Source organism: Diceros bicornis, chromosome 5 (assembly GCF_020826845.1).
Source record: "Diceros bicornis minor isolate mBicDic1 chromosome 5, mDicBic1.mat.cur, whole genome shotgun sequence".
NCBI classification, from domain to species: domain Eukaryota; kingdom Metazoa; phylum Chordata; class Mammalia; order Perissodactyla; family Rhinocerotidae; genus Diceros; species Diceros bicornis.
In genome coordinates, this window is record NC_080744.1 from 68,345,929 (window position 1) to 68,360,055 (window position 14,127).

Genomic DNA, 14,127 nt, shown 5'->3' on the forward strand with positions numbered 1-14,127 from the left:
GCTGGACTAGGACCCTAGTTGGGTGAGCAGAAATCCCATCAACTGTATTAAGTGAGCCAATAAAGGTAAAATGGTTACAACAGTGTCTAGCACTCAGCAAGCACTAAACTAGTTGCTATTGTCAAACCCAGCCTGGCGAGAGGCTAGGTGAACAGAAGAGAGATCATAGAAAAGGAGTGTCCCAAAAGCATCTGGGGGAAACATATATACTGGCTCTGGCCGTGGAGATACTAGGCTGAACTGAGTCCTTAGGATCAAGGCTGCCCCTGTGGCAGGGGACAAGATCTCAAGGTTTCTTGGCTGAGAGACTTGTCATACCATCCCCTCTTCCCATCCTGGGGGTTCCAAGTTCATGGGGCTAACCTTCCGGTAACTGGGCTTCTCAAGAAGCAGCCCAAACTGCCTTGGGCTATTGATGCAAAAATTCAGGGCTGCCTGACAGTTGTATTTCTCTGTGCAAATTAATACCTGGGCTTCTGAGGTTTGTACTACATAAGCCTTTATTCTGGTCAAATGCCAGCCCTGCATAGGGAACTGGATCTACTCACTGCACTCATGAAACTGGGTTTGTAGCCAGAGGCCTGCAGATCATACCCCTCAGTACAGCCAAAGGTGCACACCTTTAGCAGCACTACTTTGTGCCAGTTCATCTGCAACAAGTGGGAAGAGTGAGAATGAGACGGAAGGAAGTTCTGGTTAGAGGGGGTAGGTAGGCAAGGTGCCAGGGCACAGCCGGGAAGGAGAGTAGGGGCTGAAACCTTTGCCTCACCTTAGGCACCTCCTCCAGGAAGCCTTCCTTCATCCTTGCTCCACCCAGGCTGGGATAGGTGCTCTCCCACTCTCATTTCCTGGCATTGGTCACACTGAGCAGGGAGCATCTGTTTACTTGTCAACACATCTGAGCTGCTGGAAGGATAATGTCTTATTTGTGTTTGTAGCCCAGGGGGCCTGGTACGGAATAGTTACTCAGTTAATGTTTCCTTGAGTGCATGATTTAATGAATAAGACGGAGACAACGGATGAATTAAGGACAAGAGGGCGGATTGTAAACTCTCCAGGGCAGGAACCCGGACTGCCTTGTTGTGCAGTAATCCCCAGTGCCCAGCACAGTGCCTGCCAAAGTTAACGCCCAGTGTTCCGGATGGGCTGACTAAGGGTCAAATCCCCTTCGCCTCCTCTCGGAAGCCTACCCCAACCACCCCTTTCTCCTCGCTGCTGCTGGCGAAGACAGAACTTCCAGTCTTCCCAGCCGCACAAAGCAACATGGAACTGGATCGTGCCTGAGCTTGCTCCCTGCCGCTACAGATATAGGGTCTTGTCCTTCCCCCTGAAGGAAGTCGCCCAGGGCAGGAGTGCTCCTGGCCCTGTCTGGTCAGGGTATTAGGACCTGAAGAGGCCAGTATCCCAGGTCGCTCAGGCTTCTTCTGGTGAGGGCGCAGCTGGCTCTGGGGCCCCCTCCAGCGAACAATTCCGGGGCTGCGCCACGCTGGGGGCGGGGGCGGGGAGAAGGGGACGGGTAGGGGGGCGTCCGCGGCTCTCCACGCACCCTTCCTCAATCCCTTCCCCCCCGGGTCCCGGCTCTGGAGCCCTCCTGGTAGCCCCACACTTTGCAAACTTTCGAGTTTTCCTCCACTTGCGTCACGGAAAAGGCAGGAGAGTGACAGAGTCCAGGAGGCTAGGCGGCGGCGGCTGGCGAGCTCCCCCGCGCGGCTCTCAAGCCCGGCGGGGCGAGAGACGTCTCACTGCGAGGCCGGACGGGCTCGGGAGTGCGGCCGCCCTAGGGACTGGTCCCGGAGGCCCGCGGGCCCCTACTTCCCGGGTCGTCTCCTCCCTCTCGCATTCCGATCTCAGCGCGAGCGAGTGAGGGCGACGGCCAGGAGAGAAGCGAGGAGGAGGCGGGAGCCCCGGCTCCAGCGCCCCAGGCCCGCGGGAGGGCGGAGCCGGGCCGTCCCTGCCCAGCCCGGACGCACGGAAGTGCTGTGGAGTTTGCCCAATTCCCCAGCCTGCTTTTCCTCCCTCCCTCTCTCTCTCCACCCCTCACGTCCCCCCTCAGCTATTCCCTCCTTCCTCGGGACGCCACCTCCCGGAATCGCCTTTTTTTGTTTTGGAGCTGGTTTATCGCTGGCTGCGCAGAGGGACTGCTAGTGCTGGAGTTGAAGGCGGGCTGGGGGCTCAGCTCGCCGTCCACCGGCTGGACCCCGCGGGGCCGAGAGGAGGACGGAAGGACAGACGGCCGGGTGCGCCATCAGCTCGCGGGAGCTCACTCTCCAAACTCCTGTTGAGTGTGTGCGTGCGCGCGAGGGGTGGGGGTCTGCTTGTCTAGCGCGCCGGGACCGGTTGCTGCGGGGTTTACTTTTGGGCGGGGGTCCTTGGACTGCGATCAGGGTCAGCTTCAGGCTCAGAGACTGCTGGGGAATTAGGCAAACAAAAGAGGCCACGCAGCTAGTGACCAGAAGTCGCCTGAGCGCCTCGTCGCGCCCTCTCCGTCTCAGAGGTGGGGGCTGGCCACTTGAGGGGCGGGGAGAGGGCGCCCCAGCCGGCTGGGGGCCGGGCTGGGCCGCCGGGGTTGAAGAGTTGGCGGCCTGTTGTGTAAGCCTCAGTCCTTGTTTTCCCTGCCTGGCTTGTTGTGAAGCCGGACACATCCACCCTTGGACTCGATTCAGGAGGCTGCTGCTTTTCTCCTTGCCCCTCTTGGATTTTCTGGATTTCTGAAAACCCAGTGGCCCAAGAGGAGGAGGAGGAAGGAGGAAGGGGCAGATCTGCAGAGGAATGTGAGAGCCTCCCAAGGCCTGAGGAGACAGAAGGAGCTGGGAGCCAGAGCTGCCGGGATTTCTGGAACGGTGGTTTCTGAGCGATTCTCTTCTATTTTAGAACATTGTTCCAGTGGAGAGTGGTGAATTCTTGCCCTCTCTGAGCTGGTTTCTCCCAGTCACTTGACTTTTCTTCTGGGAGTGGGAGAAAGAGAGACATCCCCCTCAGGAGCTGCCAAGGGAAGGGAGAAAGACTATGGACATGAGCCCTCCCTGCTCACATGTGTGTGCTGGGAGACCAGAAAGGGCAGTTTCTGGGCCATGGACATTGTTTTGAAGAGAGGAAGGCTGGACAGCATCTGTGGGTGCAGAGACCCTGCCTAAGGGGCTGAGAGACTGAGTTGCTGTGGCAGGCCTTGAGTCGCTAGTGCATTCTTGGACACCGTAGTGAGTGTCCCCAGTTCTGGGCAGGACCCTCTCCTCATCTTTCTCTACCACTGGCCCAGCCATGGCACTGAAAGGCCGAGCCCTCTATGACTTCCGCAGTGAGAACAAGGAGGAAATCAGCATCCAGCAGGATGAGGACCTTGTCATCTTCAGTGAGACCTCGCTGGATGGCTGGCTGCAGGGTCAGAACAGCCGTGGTGAGACAGGGCTCTTCCCCGCCTCTTACGTGGAGATCATCCGTTCTGGCACCAGCTCCAACCATGCTGACTATTCCGGCAGCCCTGCAGGCTCTCTGGGCACCCAGGTGAGCTTGTATGACAGCTCCAGTGTGGCCAACCCTTCCAGGAGTGGTGGGGGCAGTGGCTTCCTCTCAAACCCAGGCAGCTTCGAGGAGGACGATGATGATGACTGGGATGACTGGGACGATGGATGCACAGTGGTGGAGGAGCCACGGGCTGGTGGGCTGGGCACCAATGGGCACCCACCACTCAACCTCTCCTACCCTGGTGCCTACCCCAGCCAGCACATGGCCTTCCGGCCAAAGCCACCTCTGGAGCGGCAGGACAGCCTGGCATCTGCCAAGCGAGGCAGTGTGGTGGGGCGCAATCTTAACCGTTTCTCGTGCTTCGTGCGCTCTGGAGTGGAGGCCTTCATCCTGGGTGATGTGCCCATGATGGCCAAGATTGCTGAGACATACTCCATTGAAATGGGCCCTCGTGGCCCCCAGTGGAAGGCCAACCCCCACCCATTTGCCTGCTCCGTGGAAGACCCCACCAAACAGACCAAATTCAAGGGCATCAAAAGCTATATCTCCTACAAGCTCACGCCCACCCACGCTGGCTCACCTGTCTACCGGCGCTACAAACACTTTGACTGGCTCTACAACCGCCTGCTGCACAAGTTCACTGTCATCTCAGTGCCCCACCTGCCAGAGAAGCAGGCCACAGGCCGCTTCGAGGAGGACTTCATTGAGAAGCGGAAGCGGCGGCTCATCCTCTGGATGGACCACATGACCAGCCACCCTGTGCTGTCCCAGTATGAGGGCTTCCAGCATTTCCTCAGCTGCTTGGATGACAAGCAGTGGAAGATGGGCAAACGCCGGGCAGAGAAGGACGAGATGGTGGGTGCCAGCTTCCTGCTCACCTTCCAGATCCCCACAGAGCACCAGGACCTGCAGGATGTGGAGGACCGTGTGGATACCTTCAAGGCCTTCAGCAAGAAGATGGATGACAGCGTCCTGCAGCTCAGCACTGTAGCATCGGAGCTGGTGCGCAAGCATGTGGGGGGCTTCCGCAAGGAATTCCAGAAGCTCGGCAGTGCCTTCCAGGCCATCAGTCATTCCTTCCAGATGGATCCCCCCTTTAGCTCTGAAGCCCTCAACAGCGCCATTTCTCACACGGGCCGTACCTATGAAGCCGTGGGTGAGATGTTCGCTGAGCAGCCCAAGAACGACCTCTTCCAGATGCTTGACACACTGTCTCTCTACCAGGGCCTGCTCTCCAACTTCCCCGACATCATCCACCTGCAGAAAGGTAAGACTCAGTGCAGGCAGGAGACCCTTACTGAGTCTGCACTCTGCTGGGCACCGGGGATCTGAGAATGGCCTGGACAGAACAGAGCGGCTCGTCTGGTCTTTCCGTCTGTCTCATTCATTCATTCCACAAGTGTGTTGAGCACCTCCCATGTGGTGGGTGCAGGGATATTACTGTGGATAGGTCTGGTCCCTGTCCTCATAGAGCTCGCTGTTTACCTTCTTGTTGTCTGTTTGTTCATTCATTCATTCATTTTCTCTGTTTCTGTCTCATTTACTCATTTACCCATCATGCTCTGAGCCTTCAAGGTATCAGGCTGGGTCTGGGGACATGGAGATAAGCAGGGCCCAGGCCTTGCCCTTGAGGAGCCCACAGGCTCATGAGGGACATGGACACAGACCCAGATAACAAGAGCACAGAGTGTGGCCTGTCTTCCCACTCCTCACAAGCTCCTCTCCCTGCCTTTGCAGCTTCGAAGTCTGGTCTCACCGCTGCATATCCTATCTGTGAGCTCCCTATCCGTGTGCGGGAGGGTCACTGTCCCCATTGTGCAGATGAAGAAGCTGGTGTTCACAGAAGGGTCGTTGCACAGGGAGTCCGTGGCCCAGCTAGGAATGACCTTTCCTCCTGCACCTCCCCAAGGACACATCCATGTTGGCCGCCTCCCAAGGCCAGCCGTGTTTTCAGTTCTCACGGCCCCCTCCTTGGGGGAGGGACAGGATGGGCCCCCCTCTGTTACTGTGGGGCTGTCAAGGAACTGCCAGGGAAGTGACTCATCCCGGGTCACCTAGGGGCACCCGGGCTGGGCTGGGGGAGGAACCAGGGGTCCAGAGCACTACCCGCATGGCCCATGTGACTCCCCTTTCCCGAGCCTGACTTACTTTCTTGCCTGAGCAGTGAGTCAGTGGCTGACCGGGCAGGTGGCTCAGTCCTGGGGACAACAGGCAGGGCAGATGTCAGGAGAGAGGTGTGGTTCTCCCTGGGGCTGCTTGGTAACTCAGGAAGAACGTCTGCAGGGCGTGGGGCCGGCTCCCTGGCCTCTAGGCCCTGAGGTCAGGCCTGGCTTGGTGGGGAGATTTTCCTCTGGGGGGGACCAGGAGGCAGGCCTTTGGACTGAGCCTGGGGGACAGCAAACGCCACTCCCTACCTCAGTACCCAGGAGAGTCTGGAGTAACCAGCCCTGCTCTCCTTTACCGGGAGTTGACTTCTAGACCTTCTCCAGCTCCCAGCCTCCTTTCTCCCCTCACTTTCTCTTCCTCTTTCTCTTCTCTGCCCTTTTTTTTCTCATCTCCACATTCCTCTCCTCCTCCTTCCCTCTTCTTTCAGCTTCAGGAGACCAGAGGCCTGAGTTCTAGTCTTGGCTCTGCCCCCGATTTGCTGTGTGTCTCTGGGAAGTGCCTTCCCCTCTCTGGGCCTTAGTTTTTTGATCAATAAAACTGGGAGGGTGGAGCAGTGAGCTCTTAGGCCCTCAAAGTGGGGGGGGGGGTGGACATGGTACTCCTGGGGAGGGTCTGGTCGAGGATAGAGTGATACGTTAGAGCTGACTCTGAGCTCTGGGGCAGGGATAGGGCAGGGGAGGTGGCCCAGGGCTGGCTCGGGCCCACTGGGGCAGGTGTCTCCTTGTGCGGAAGTAGAGCCACGCGCACTGCTGTGCTAGGGCCTGGGAAGCTGGTTCAACCAGCTCCTTGGATGGCGTGTTCCTGTGTGGGCAGGGGGACGAGGGCAGCAGGGCACAGTGATTAAACAGCTGTCCCCATGCAGTGCCTGGGGACACTCACCCAGGGCAGAGCTGGGGCAGGAAGGCAACCCCATACCCAGTGCTCCCAGGCTCACATTGAAGCAGGAGGGAGTGGAGCCAGACTGGACTTTCTGACTCCGGGGCAGGGAGACAGAGCTGAGAGAGGCCATTTCTGAGTCTCCACTGGAGGTGTTTCTAAGAGTGAGGGGCCAACAGTCCTCTGGGTGATGCATTCAACCTCAGACAGAGGCCGACCTACCTTCCCTCCCCCGGAGGACTCCTCCCCAATAGGCCAAGCCCTTCTGGGCTTACTCTTCCTTGTCTGGGCTCTGCATTGCCACTCCCAGGCCTGTGGTCGGGTGAGTTAGGGAGGGGGTTTGGGGGAGGAGGGGTCCCATGGTGGCCCTGCAGGTGGATCCCTTTCTCAGAGGAAGGAGCAGGAAAGTTGGGTCCTGGGTCCCTGGATTCTTTCCAGCTTGTCCGGACATCTGAACGGATGGCGAGTGTATGGGAGAGGCCATGAAAGGAAGGAGACGGAAGGCCTACGCAGGGTCAGGAGACCAGGATTTGGACAAACGTTGCCTCTGAGGTGACCTTGAAAGAGTTTTCTCCCCTCCACGTCCACGTTAGTAGAATGGGATGTGGAGTGTGGTCGGCGCTGAGATGACGCCCACCAGCCCATCTTCCTGCTGGCTCAGCCCCTGGAACTCAGTCCAGGAGTCTCCTAAGAGAAGGGCAACCCTATAGTTAGCTGTCCATGCCAGGGCAGTTTGGGGTTGAAAGGGTGCCCTAGTAATAGTTACCCTGGGACAACAGGGCAAGCTGGGTCCTGTGGTCCCCTACCTGAGAGCCAGCCAGGGCTGGGCTCTGTCCTAAGGCTCGTCATAAGCCAGGGAGGTCAGTATGGTCCCCTCCATTGTACAGACGAGGCGCGGTGAGGTGGGATGATATGCAGAGCAGGAACTGGAGCCAGGTGTATCTGACCCCACAGCCCAGGCTGTTTCCACTGTGCCGGACAGATGGGGGAAGGAGCTCCCCAAGGGATGGCCACCTGCGGTAGATGAGCCAGAAGGGGAAGGAGGAGGGAGGGAGGCTTGGGGCTCTAGCACTCACTCTGCTGGCATCCTTGGTGGGCTGGAGGCAAGCCCAGGACCACAGAGCTTGCATGGAGGGGCCATGGAACTCACAGGTTGGCCAAGGCAAAGTGGCCCTTGCAGGACCAAGCTCTTGCCTGGGGGACAGGTGGGTCCAGCCTCTGTGTTCTGGGCCATCAGCTAACCCTCCCTCGACCTCCCCTCCTAGGCTTCCATAAACAAAGAGAATCATATCGCCACAAGTGACCACCAGCTGGTTTTTGCTGTGACAGAAAAGGAGTTCGCACACAGTGGCACGTACCATCTTGAGCTCTTATTTTATGTCAGTCCTAAGTACTTTATACGTATTAGTTCATTTAAACCTCCACTATACTATCGGGCAAGTGCTATTATGATCCCATTTTACAGATGTGGAAACTGAAGCACTGTACCGCTGTGAGCAGTTGTGAACAGCATCACATCTAGGCCCACCTGTTCCATTTGACAGTGGGGAGACCTGCAGCCCAGGCGAGAGCAGTGGCTTGCTGAAAGTGACACAGCTGGGACTAGGACTCCGACCTCCTGTCTCCAACCTGGGGTGGTGGTAACTCCCTCCAAGAGGTGGGGACAAGAGGGATTAGGTGGGAGCTTAGGGAATGTCTGGGACCCTGGAGCTCTGAGGCTCCAACCCTCCTTTCCCCATTCCTGGGACCCAGCCCATGGGACAACTGCCAGGGCAGGAGGCTCCCCTGGGTCCTCAGCACTCAGGTTGAGTCCTTAGAGGAATGTTGAGGAGATGCTGGACAGGGCTGAACCCTGACTTCCAGCGGGTCGCTGGGGCACATTGGTGTTAGCTGGTCCTGGCCCCAGATTTGAGTCACAAGGTCGAGAGGTGACAGAGAGCAGGGTGGGGCTTTCACCTCCCCCTCACCCCTGTGGCCTTTGCTCCCCCTCCCTGGCTCCCTGCCTGTCTGTGGATACCTAGCAATTGCAATAGATTCATTCCTATTATTTGGGCCTCAGTCTCCTCCTCAACAAAAGGGGCCTTTCCTTCCTCCAAGGCCATGGGCAAGAAAAGCCCTCTTGAGTACAGGTCCACCCTTACTGCACCCAGACTTTTTAGGCAGGTGAAATCCAGGCTAGTTCAGTGTCTTGCCTTCTAGTAGGTTCCTTTTGCTAAAGCTTAACTCCAGTTTCTTTGTCTTGCTGTTTTCTACCTTCTTTCTTATGGTCCTTCCTACTCCTTGGAACCTTCTCAGATCCCCGAGTCCATTTTTGGGGGACCCCACACAAATGCCTGGAAGACTCAGCCTGGGGTCCCTGCAGTAGAAGTGGTGTCCACTCTCCAGCTGTCGGGGGATACCTCTGGGCCAGGCATCTCCCACTTATGGGGCAGGAAGGAAGCTAGGAACCCCTGGGCAAGTCCCTCCCCCTTGGGGCCTCAGTTTCCCCTACACAGTAGTGGGGTGGAGGTGGGGGTTGGACAGCTGGCCTTTAGGGCCTCTCCAGCTCTGAAGGCTCTTATTGGGTCTTCATCCTGGGTTGTGGGGTGATCTGTCTTCTGCTGCCCAGGCCTGGGCAGTCGGGATGGGGCAGGAGGTAGGAGGTGGTTCAGGGAAGGTGGAGGAAGGACTGAATGGACTGGGAGCTGGCGACTGTAGAGTTTTTTGGGTCCTGTGTGTGAGCAGCCATGGAGACTCTCCAAACTGAGTCTGTTTGCCAGAAATGCCACTTTTAGCCAATTAGCCACGGACTTGCCAGGTAACATGGATGCTGCTCCTTCTGAAGGCATCCAGAGTTATTCTAGCATATAGAGCCCCGGGCCTGGCAGATAGTAAATGCTCAATAAATGGACCTTGAATGCATCGGACAACTTGAGTGAGAGTAAAAAGAATACCCTCAGAGGCCTCCTTAAAGAAGTGGGAGCGTTGATAATGAGTGTGCTGTTTGTGTGCGGTGGTTACTTTGAAGTGCTCCAGGAGTGTGCTCTCCTCCATGCCCACCCTTCCTACCTCCTGACTCTTCTCTGCACGGTGATTCCTACAGCCCTGGGAGGAACGAGTGCCAGGCACAGGCCACCTGCCTCCTCCTCCCCCCACTGGCTTCAGTGCAGGATTAGTCAAGTGCCTGTTAATTCAGAACCGAGATTCACTCACCAACTGCTTATTGATTCACTCAGATTCTTCCAAATTGGGTCCCCTGCCCAGGTTCATCCCCCCGCCCCCATCTGTTACCTGGTTATTCCAATGGCCTCCTCTAGTCCCCTGGAGGCTGGGGTGAGGAGGGGCCAGGGCCTGTCTGTGGGGGAGACACACACAAAGGAAAACTCCAAGTGGCCTTTGAGGCGCTGTTTTAGAATCAGCAGTGTGATGGGGGTGGGGAGAGGTGAGATGGGAGAGGCATTCTGCCGGGGGACACTGCGGGAGGCTCCAGTGTAGAAGTGGCACCTGATCAGGGCCTTGAATTATGCATCAGGATCCAGCGGGCAGAGGTGAAGGTAGGAAAGAGCCTGGGGTCAGTGTGGAATGGGTGCAGGGCCAATTTCCAGAGGGCCTCAGGGGCCGGGCGCATGGGCGTAGACCTTGATCTGCAGGCAGTAGGGAGCCAGGGAAGGCTCGGAGCGATGGGTGCCCAGCTCACCTGCTCTTCAGGTGCTGTGGAGAGCCTCTCAGAGGCTGGGACCGAGGTGGGAGACCCGTGGGGGACTCTTGTAGCAGTCCAGTGAGGAACAGGTTGAGTCAGTTCAGCAGACATGTGTCAGGGTCTGCTGTGGGCAGGCCTTGTTCTGAGTGCTAGAGACATTGAGCTCACAGCCCCGAGGGAGAAAGTCAGAGAAACCGCTGGGTGGTGAGAGCTGTGCTAGAGGGAAGCCCAAGGCACTTGGGAGCATTGGGAGGCACCTAATGCAGTGGGGACTCAGGGAAGGCTTCCTGGAGGGGGTGATGTCTGAGCCGAATTAGGAGCCAGTGTCAGAGATGATGAGGCCTGTGGTGGGTAGGGACAGCCTGGTCTTGGAAATAAATACAGCTAGCAGGGCTATGACTGGTCCTGTGTGGGCTGCTGGCGGTGCCACATGTATGGAGGGAAGATGTGCTGAAGGTGAGAGTTTGGGGGACAGCCAGTGGAGACACCCAGGTGGCTGAACCGTCAGTCTGGAGTCTGGGAGCGAGGTCTGAGTCGAGCTGATGAGGGTGTCATCTGCCCTTGAGGGGGGCTCACGGAGGGTATAGGGAGCAAATAGGGGAGACCAGAGCCCTAACCTCCCTTGTTCTCCACTCTACCTGTGCCAGGTGCCTTCGCCAAGGTGAAAGAGAGCCAACGCATGAGTGACGAGGGCCGCATGGCTCAGGACGAGGCAGATGGCATTCGCAGGCGCTGCCGCGTGGTGGGCTTCGCCCTGCAGGCCGAGATGAACCACTTCCACCAGCGCCGTGAGCTCGACTTCAAGCACATGATGCAGAACTACCTGCGCCAGCAGATCCTCTTCTACCAGCGGGTAGCGCAGCAGCTGGAGAAGACGCTGCGCATGTACGACAACCTCTGACCCCGTGCACCTGGCCCCTCCCCGCCCCTGGGCCTGGTCGCTGCAGTCCACTCTGCTCTCCAGACCTCCCACCCCAGCAGTGTCTGAGGGGCTTGGGGGTGGGCTTTGGAGGAGTGATGGGTACCTGTGGGGAAGTCTCCACCCCTTAGAGGTGGGGGCACAACAGGGGTGAGAATGGGGCCAGGAACCCTCTAGGCTGAGGCCTGGGCTGCTGGTCAGTCACTTGAGGCCAGGCCAGGGTCTTAGCCTCCCCTAGAGCCTACGGCACTCACTCACCTGGCCACCCGCCCTCATTCATTCAGCAGACACAGGGGCCTGCTGCCGCCCCAGGTCAGATCCCGGGCACCAGGGCTGCAACACGCCTGCCCTCGGGGAGTCCCCAGTCAAGGCGGAGGTCAGACATGAAACAGCCTGGGGCCATGAAGAATGGCCGATGGTAAATAAGGGGTTCCTGGAAGCTCACAGAAGGGACCACTCATTCAGCTGGTCAGGGAAGACTCCAGGGAGTAGGTGACATTTGAGTAGTGTCTTGAAGAATGACAAGGACTTATCAGACAGTAAATGGGGACAGTAGATAGGAGGACATTCGGAAGAGAGGAACAGCATAGCTAAGATGGAGACATGAAGACACCCCTCTTCTCTCCCTTACCTTTCCTAAGCAAGTTTGGGGCCACCTCGGTGGGGATTCTGGCCTGTGTGACAGAGGGGAGCGATCTTCTTTGCTCCCATGTCCCTGTCCCTGCCCCACCCCTGCCCTCTGCAGGAGGGGCTGCAGGCCAGCTCCCTCCTGACTCCCCTCCACCTGCTGAGCCCCACTGCCCTTTGGTTAGGGGACCATGCAGCATCTTTTCCCTGGGCTCAAGGTGCTGAGACAAGCCATGGACCCCAGGACCCTGGTGGCACCTTCTTGGAGGGGACACCCAAAAGTTACCAGATATTTGAGTTCACCAGCAATAGTTTCCCACACTCCGAGCAGGCTCGGACCCCAGGTTCCCAGGGTCCCGGCCCCTGTTAACCCCAGCATCCTTCCTGTTGCACGGTGGGAAATCCAACGGGAAAAAGACAGGGCCAACACACCCACCACCCCAGGGATCCTGGGCCATCTGCCCACGGCCAGCTGCACTGTGATGCCAACCAGGTCCTGGTTGGATTGTGCTGTTTCTCACCCATGTTTACATCCTTGAGGGGGCTACTCCCTCCCCCCTGGCCAGGGCATGGTCCAGCAGCCAGGTGGGGGAACTGACAGGTGCCACCGCTGGCCCCCCAGGAGGTCATGGCTGTGCCTGGCTGCTGCTGCTTGAATCTTTTTTTCTTTCTTTCTTGTTTTCTTGATAAATCTTTTACAATTAAGATAACAAAAGCATGACTTTTTTGTTTCGGTCTGGAGGGGATGAGGATGGGGGAAGGATAGAACCCTAATTGTCCCTGGGAGCTATTGGACCAGATTCTGAGATCGTGGTGGACACAGAATTTACCCCAGAACCTCAAAAGTTGGGGGGAGGGCTGTGCTGGTGGGAGGTGCTAGCTGGGGAGCTAGAGGTGGCCATGGGCCCCAGCTGGATGCACACCCTTCCCAGACCTCACAGCCTCATCTCTCTAGTGGGTGGAGTCCTGCGGGGTGGTTGGCTGTGCTGCTCCCGGAGCTAGTGATCTAGGCCTGAGGGTCGCATGAAGAAGGGATAGGAGGCCGTGCCCAGGACAGTCTAATCCACAGGGGTTTCCTCTCCCCAGGGAGCCATGTCCCCACCTTGCCCCCAGGAAAGCCCAGTCCAGGGGGGTGGGGGTGGGGCTCAGAAACTGTGTCCTTTCCCAAGCTGTCCTGAGTGCCCAGCCCTGCAGTGGCTTCCAAGTGGGAAACAGAGGAGGACCCCTAGCTGTGCCCTTGGGGGTGCCCCAGTCAGGATGAATGGGAATCTGTTCACATGAAGGACAGAGGTATGTTGGTGAAACCACAGTTCTCTTTTGGGGCAGTGGGGACTTGGAGGAGGGAGGTCTGCCGGAGTCCGGGCATCAGGAGGCTTTGGCCAGGCCAAGGGCCCAGGGGACTCACGGCAGTAAGACGGGATAAGGAGTGGCAGGTGCAGTGGGTAAGGGGCAGCAAAGGCTCCCCATTCAGGGCAGAGCGTCCTCAGAGGAACTTCTGGAATGGTCCTCTGGCCCTGAATTTAGGTCAGATTTGGGACTTTCTGTGGAATTTTCCCCTCCCTCCTCCCTGCCCTCCTTCCTTCATTTTCCAACCCACTCGGGGACCTTCCTGTCCTTAACCTCTTCTTGGCTTTGACCTCCAGGTGGCCTTCTGCACAGGGCACCCTGCCCACAGCGGGAGGTCTTCCCGAGGCCAGTCTGCGTAGGGGTGGTGGGAATGCTCTTCCTAACCCACAGTGCCTGGAAAGTCCCCTGTTCATGCTTCCTGCCCTGGGAACAGTATTACCCTCTTGTGCGCCTTCCTTGAGAGAAGGGCCACCTCCCACGCCTCCCATCCACAGGGTGAGGGAGTCGGTCTGACACTTTTCTCAGGGGGGCTTGGAAGAATCAGAATGTGATGTCTTGGGATGGGTCAGGCCTCCTGCAGGCATCGTGAGGTCTCTAGGCTGGCACAGGCGTATGTGTGGTGGGGAGTGAGGATGTCACAGCCCCTCTCTCTGGTTTCTTTCTATCTCTGTGTGGGTTGGGGCGTTGGAATTTGAGATCAGTCTGCGCTGGCTGGAGCCCCTTTCAGCAGGAGACTGGGGGACTGGTGTGTGGGGGGGCATCCTGGTGGTGGCAGGGCCTACTGGCTGGCCTCAGTCACATGCCAGGCAGATGTTCCAGACGGAGCTGGGCCCAGCTGCCTCCAGTTCCCTCCCTCACTTTGCTCTGAGGGGGGTGGAAAACAAGGCCTCTCTTTCCGCCCTGGGCAGCTACAAGGACCTGGGATGGGGGTGGGGGACCTCTGATCCCCAGTCTTGGCCCAGCCTAGGAAAGGAGTCTGCTTTGTGGCCACATGTGGGGGTTGGGGATGGAGGCAGCCCTCAGATCTCGCATCCTGGTGCCTTCTGGACAC

General features: G+C 58.1%; 1 protein-coding gene across 1 annotated transcript; it reads left to right on the forward strand.

The window, feature by feature from the left end:
• Nucleotides 1-1,570: 1,570 nt before the first annotated feature.
• On the forward strand, nt 1,571-13,825 carry SNX33 (sorting nexin 33). The gene is made up of 2 exons (XM_058542117.1): nt 1,571-4,729; nt 10,831-13,825. The coding sequence occupies exons 1-2, from the start codon at nt 3,259-3,261 to the stop codon at nt 11,082-11,084; spliced, it is 1,725 nt and encodes a 574-aa protein (XP_058398100.1). The 5' UTR covers nt 1,571-3,258; the 3' UTR covers nt 11,085-13,825.
• Nucleotides 13,826-14,127: the final 302 nt, after the last annotated feature.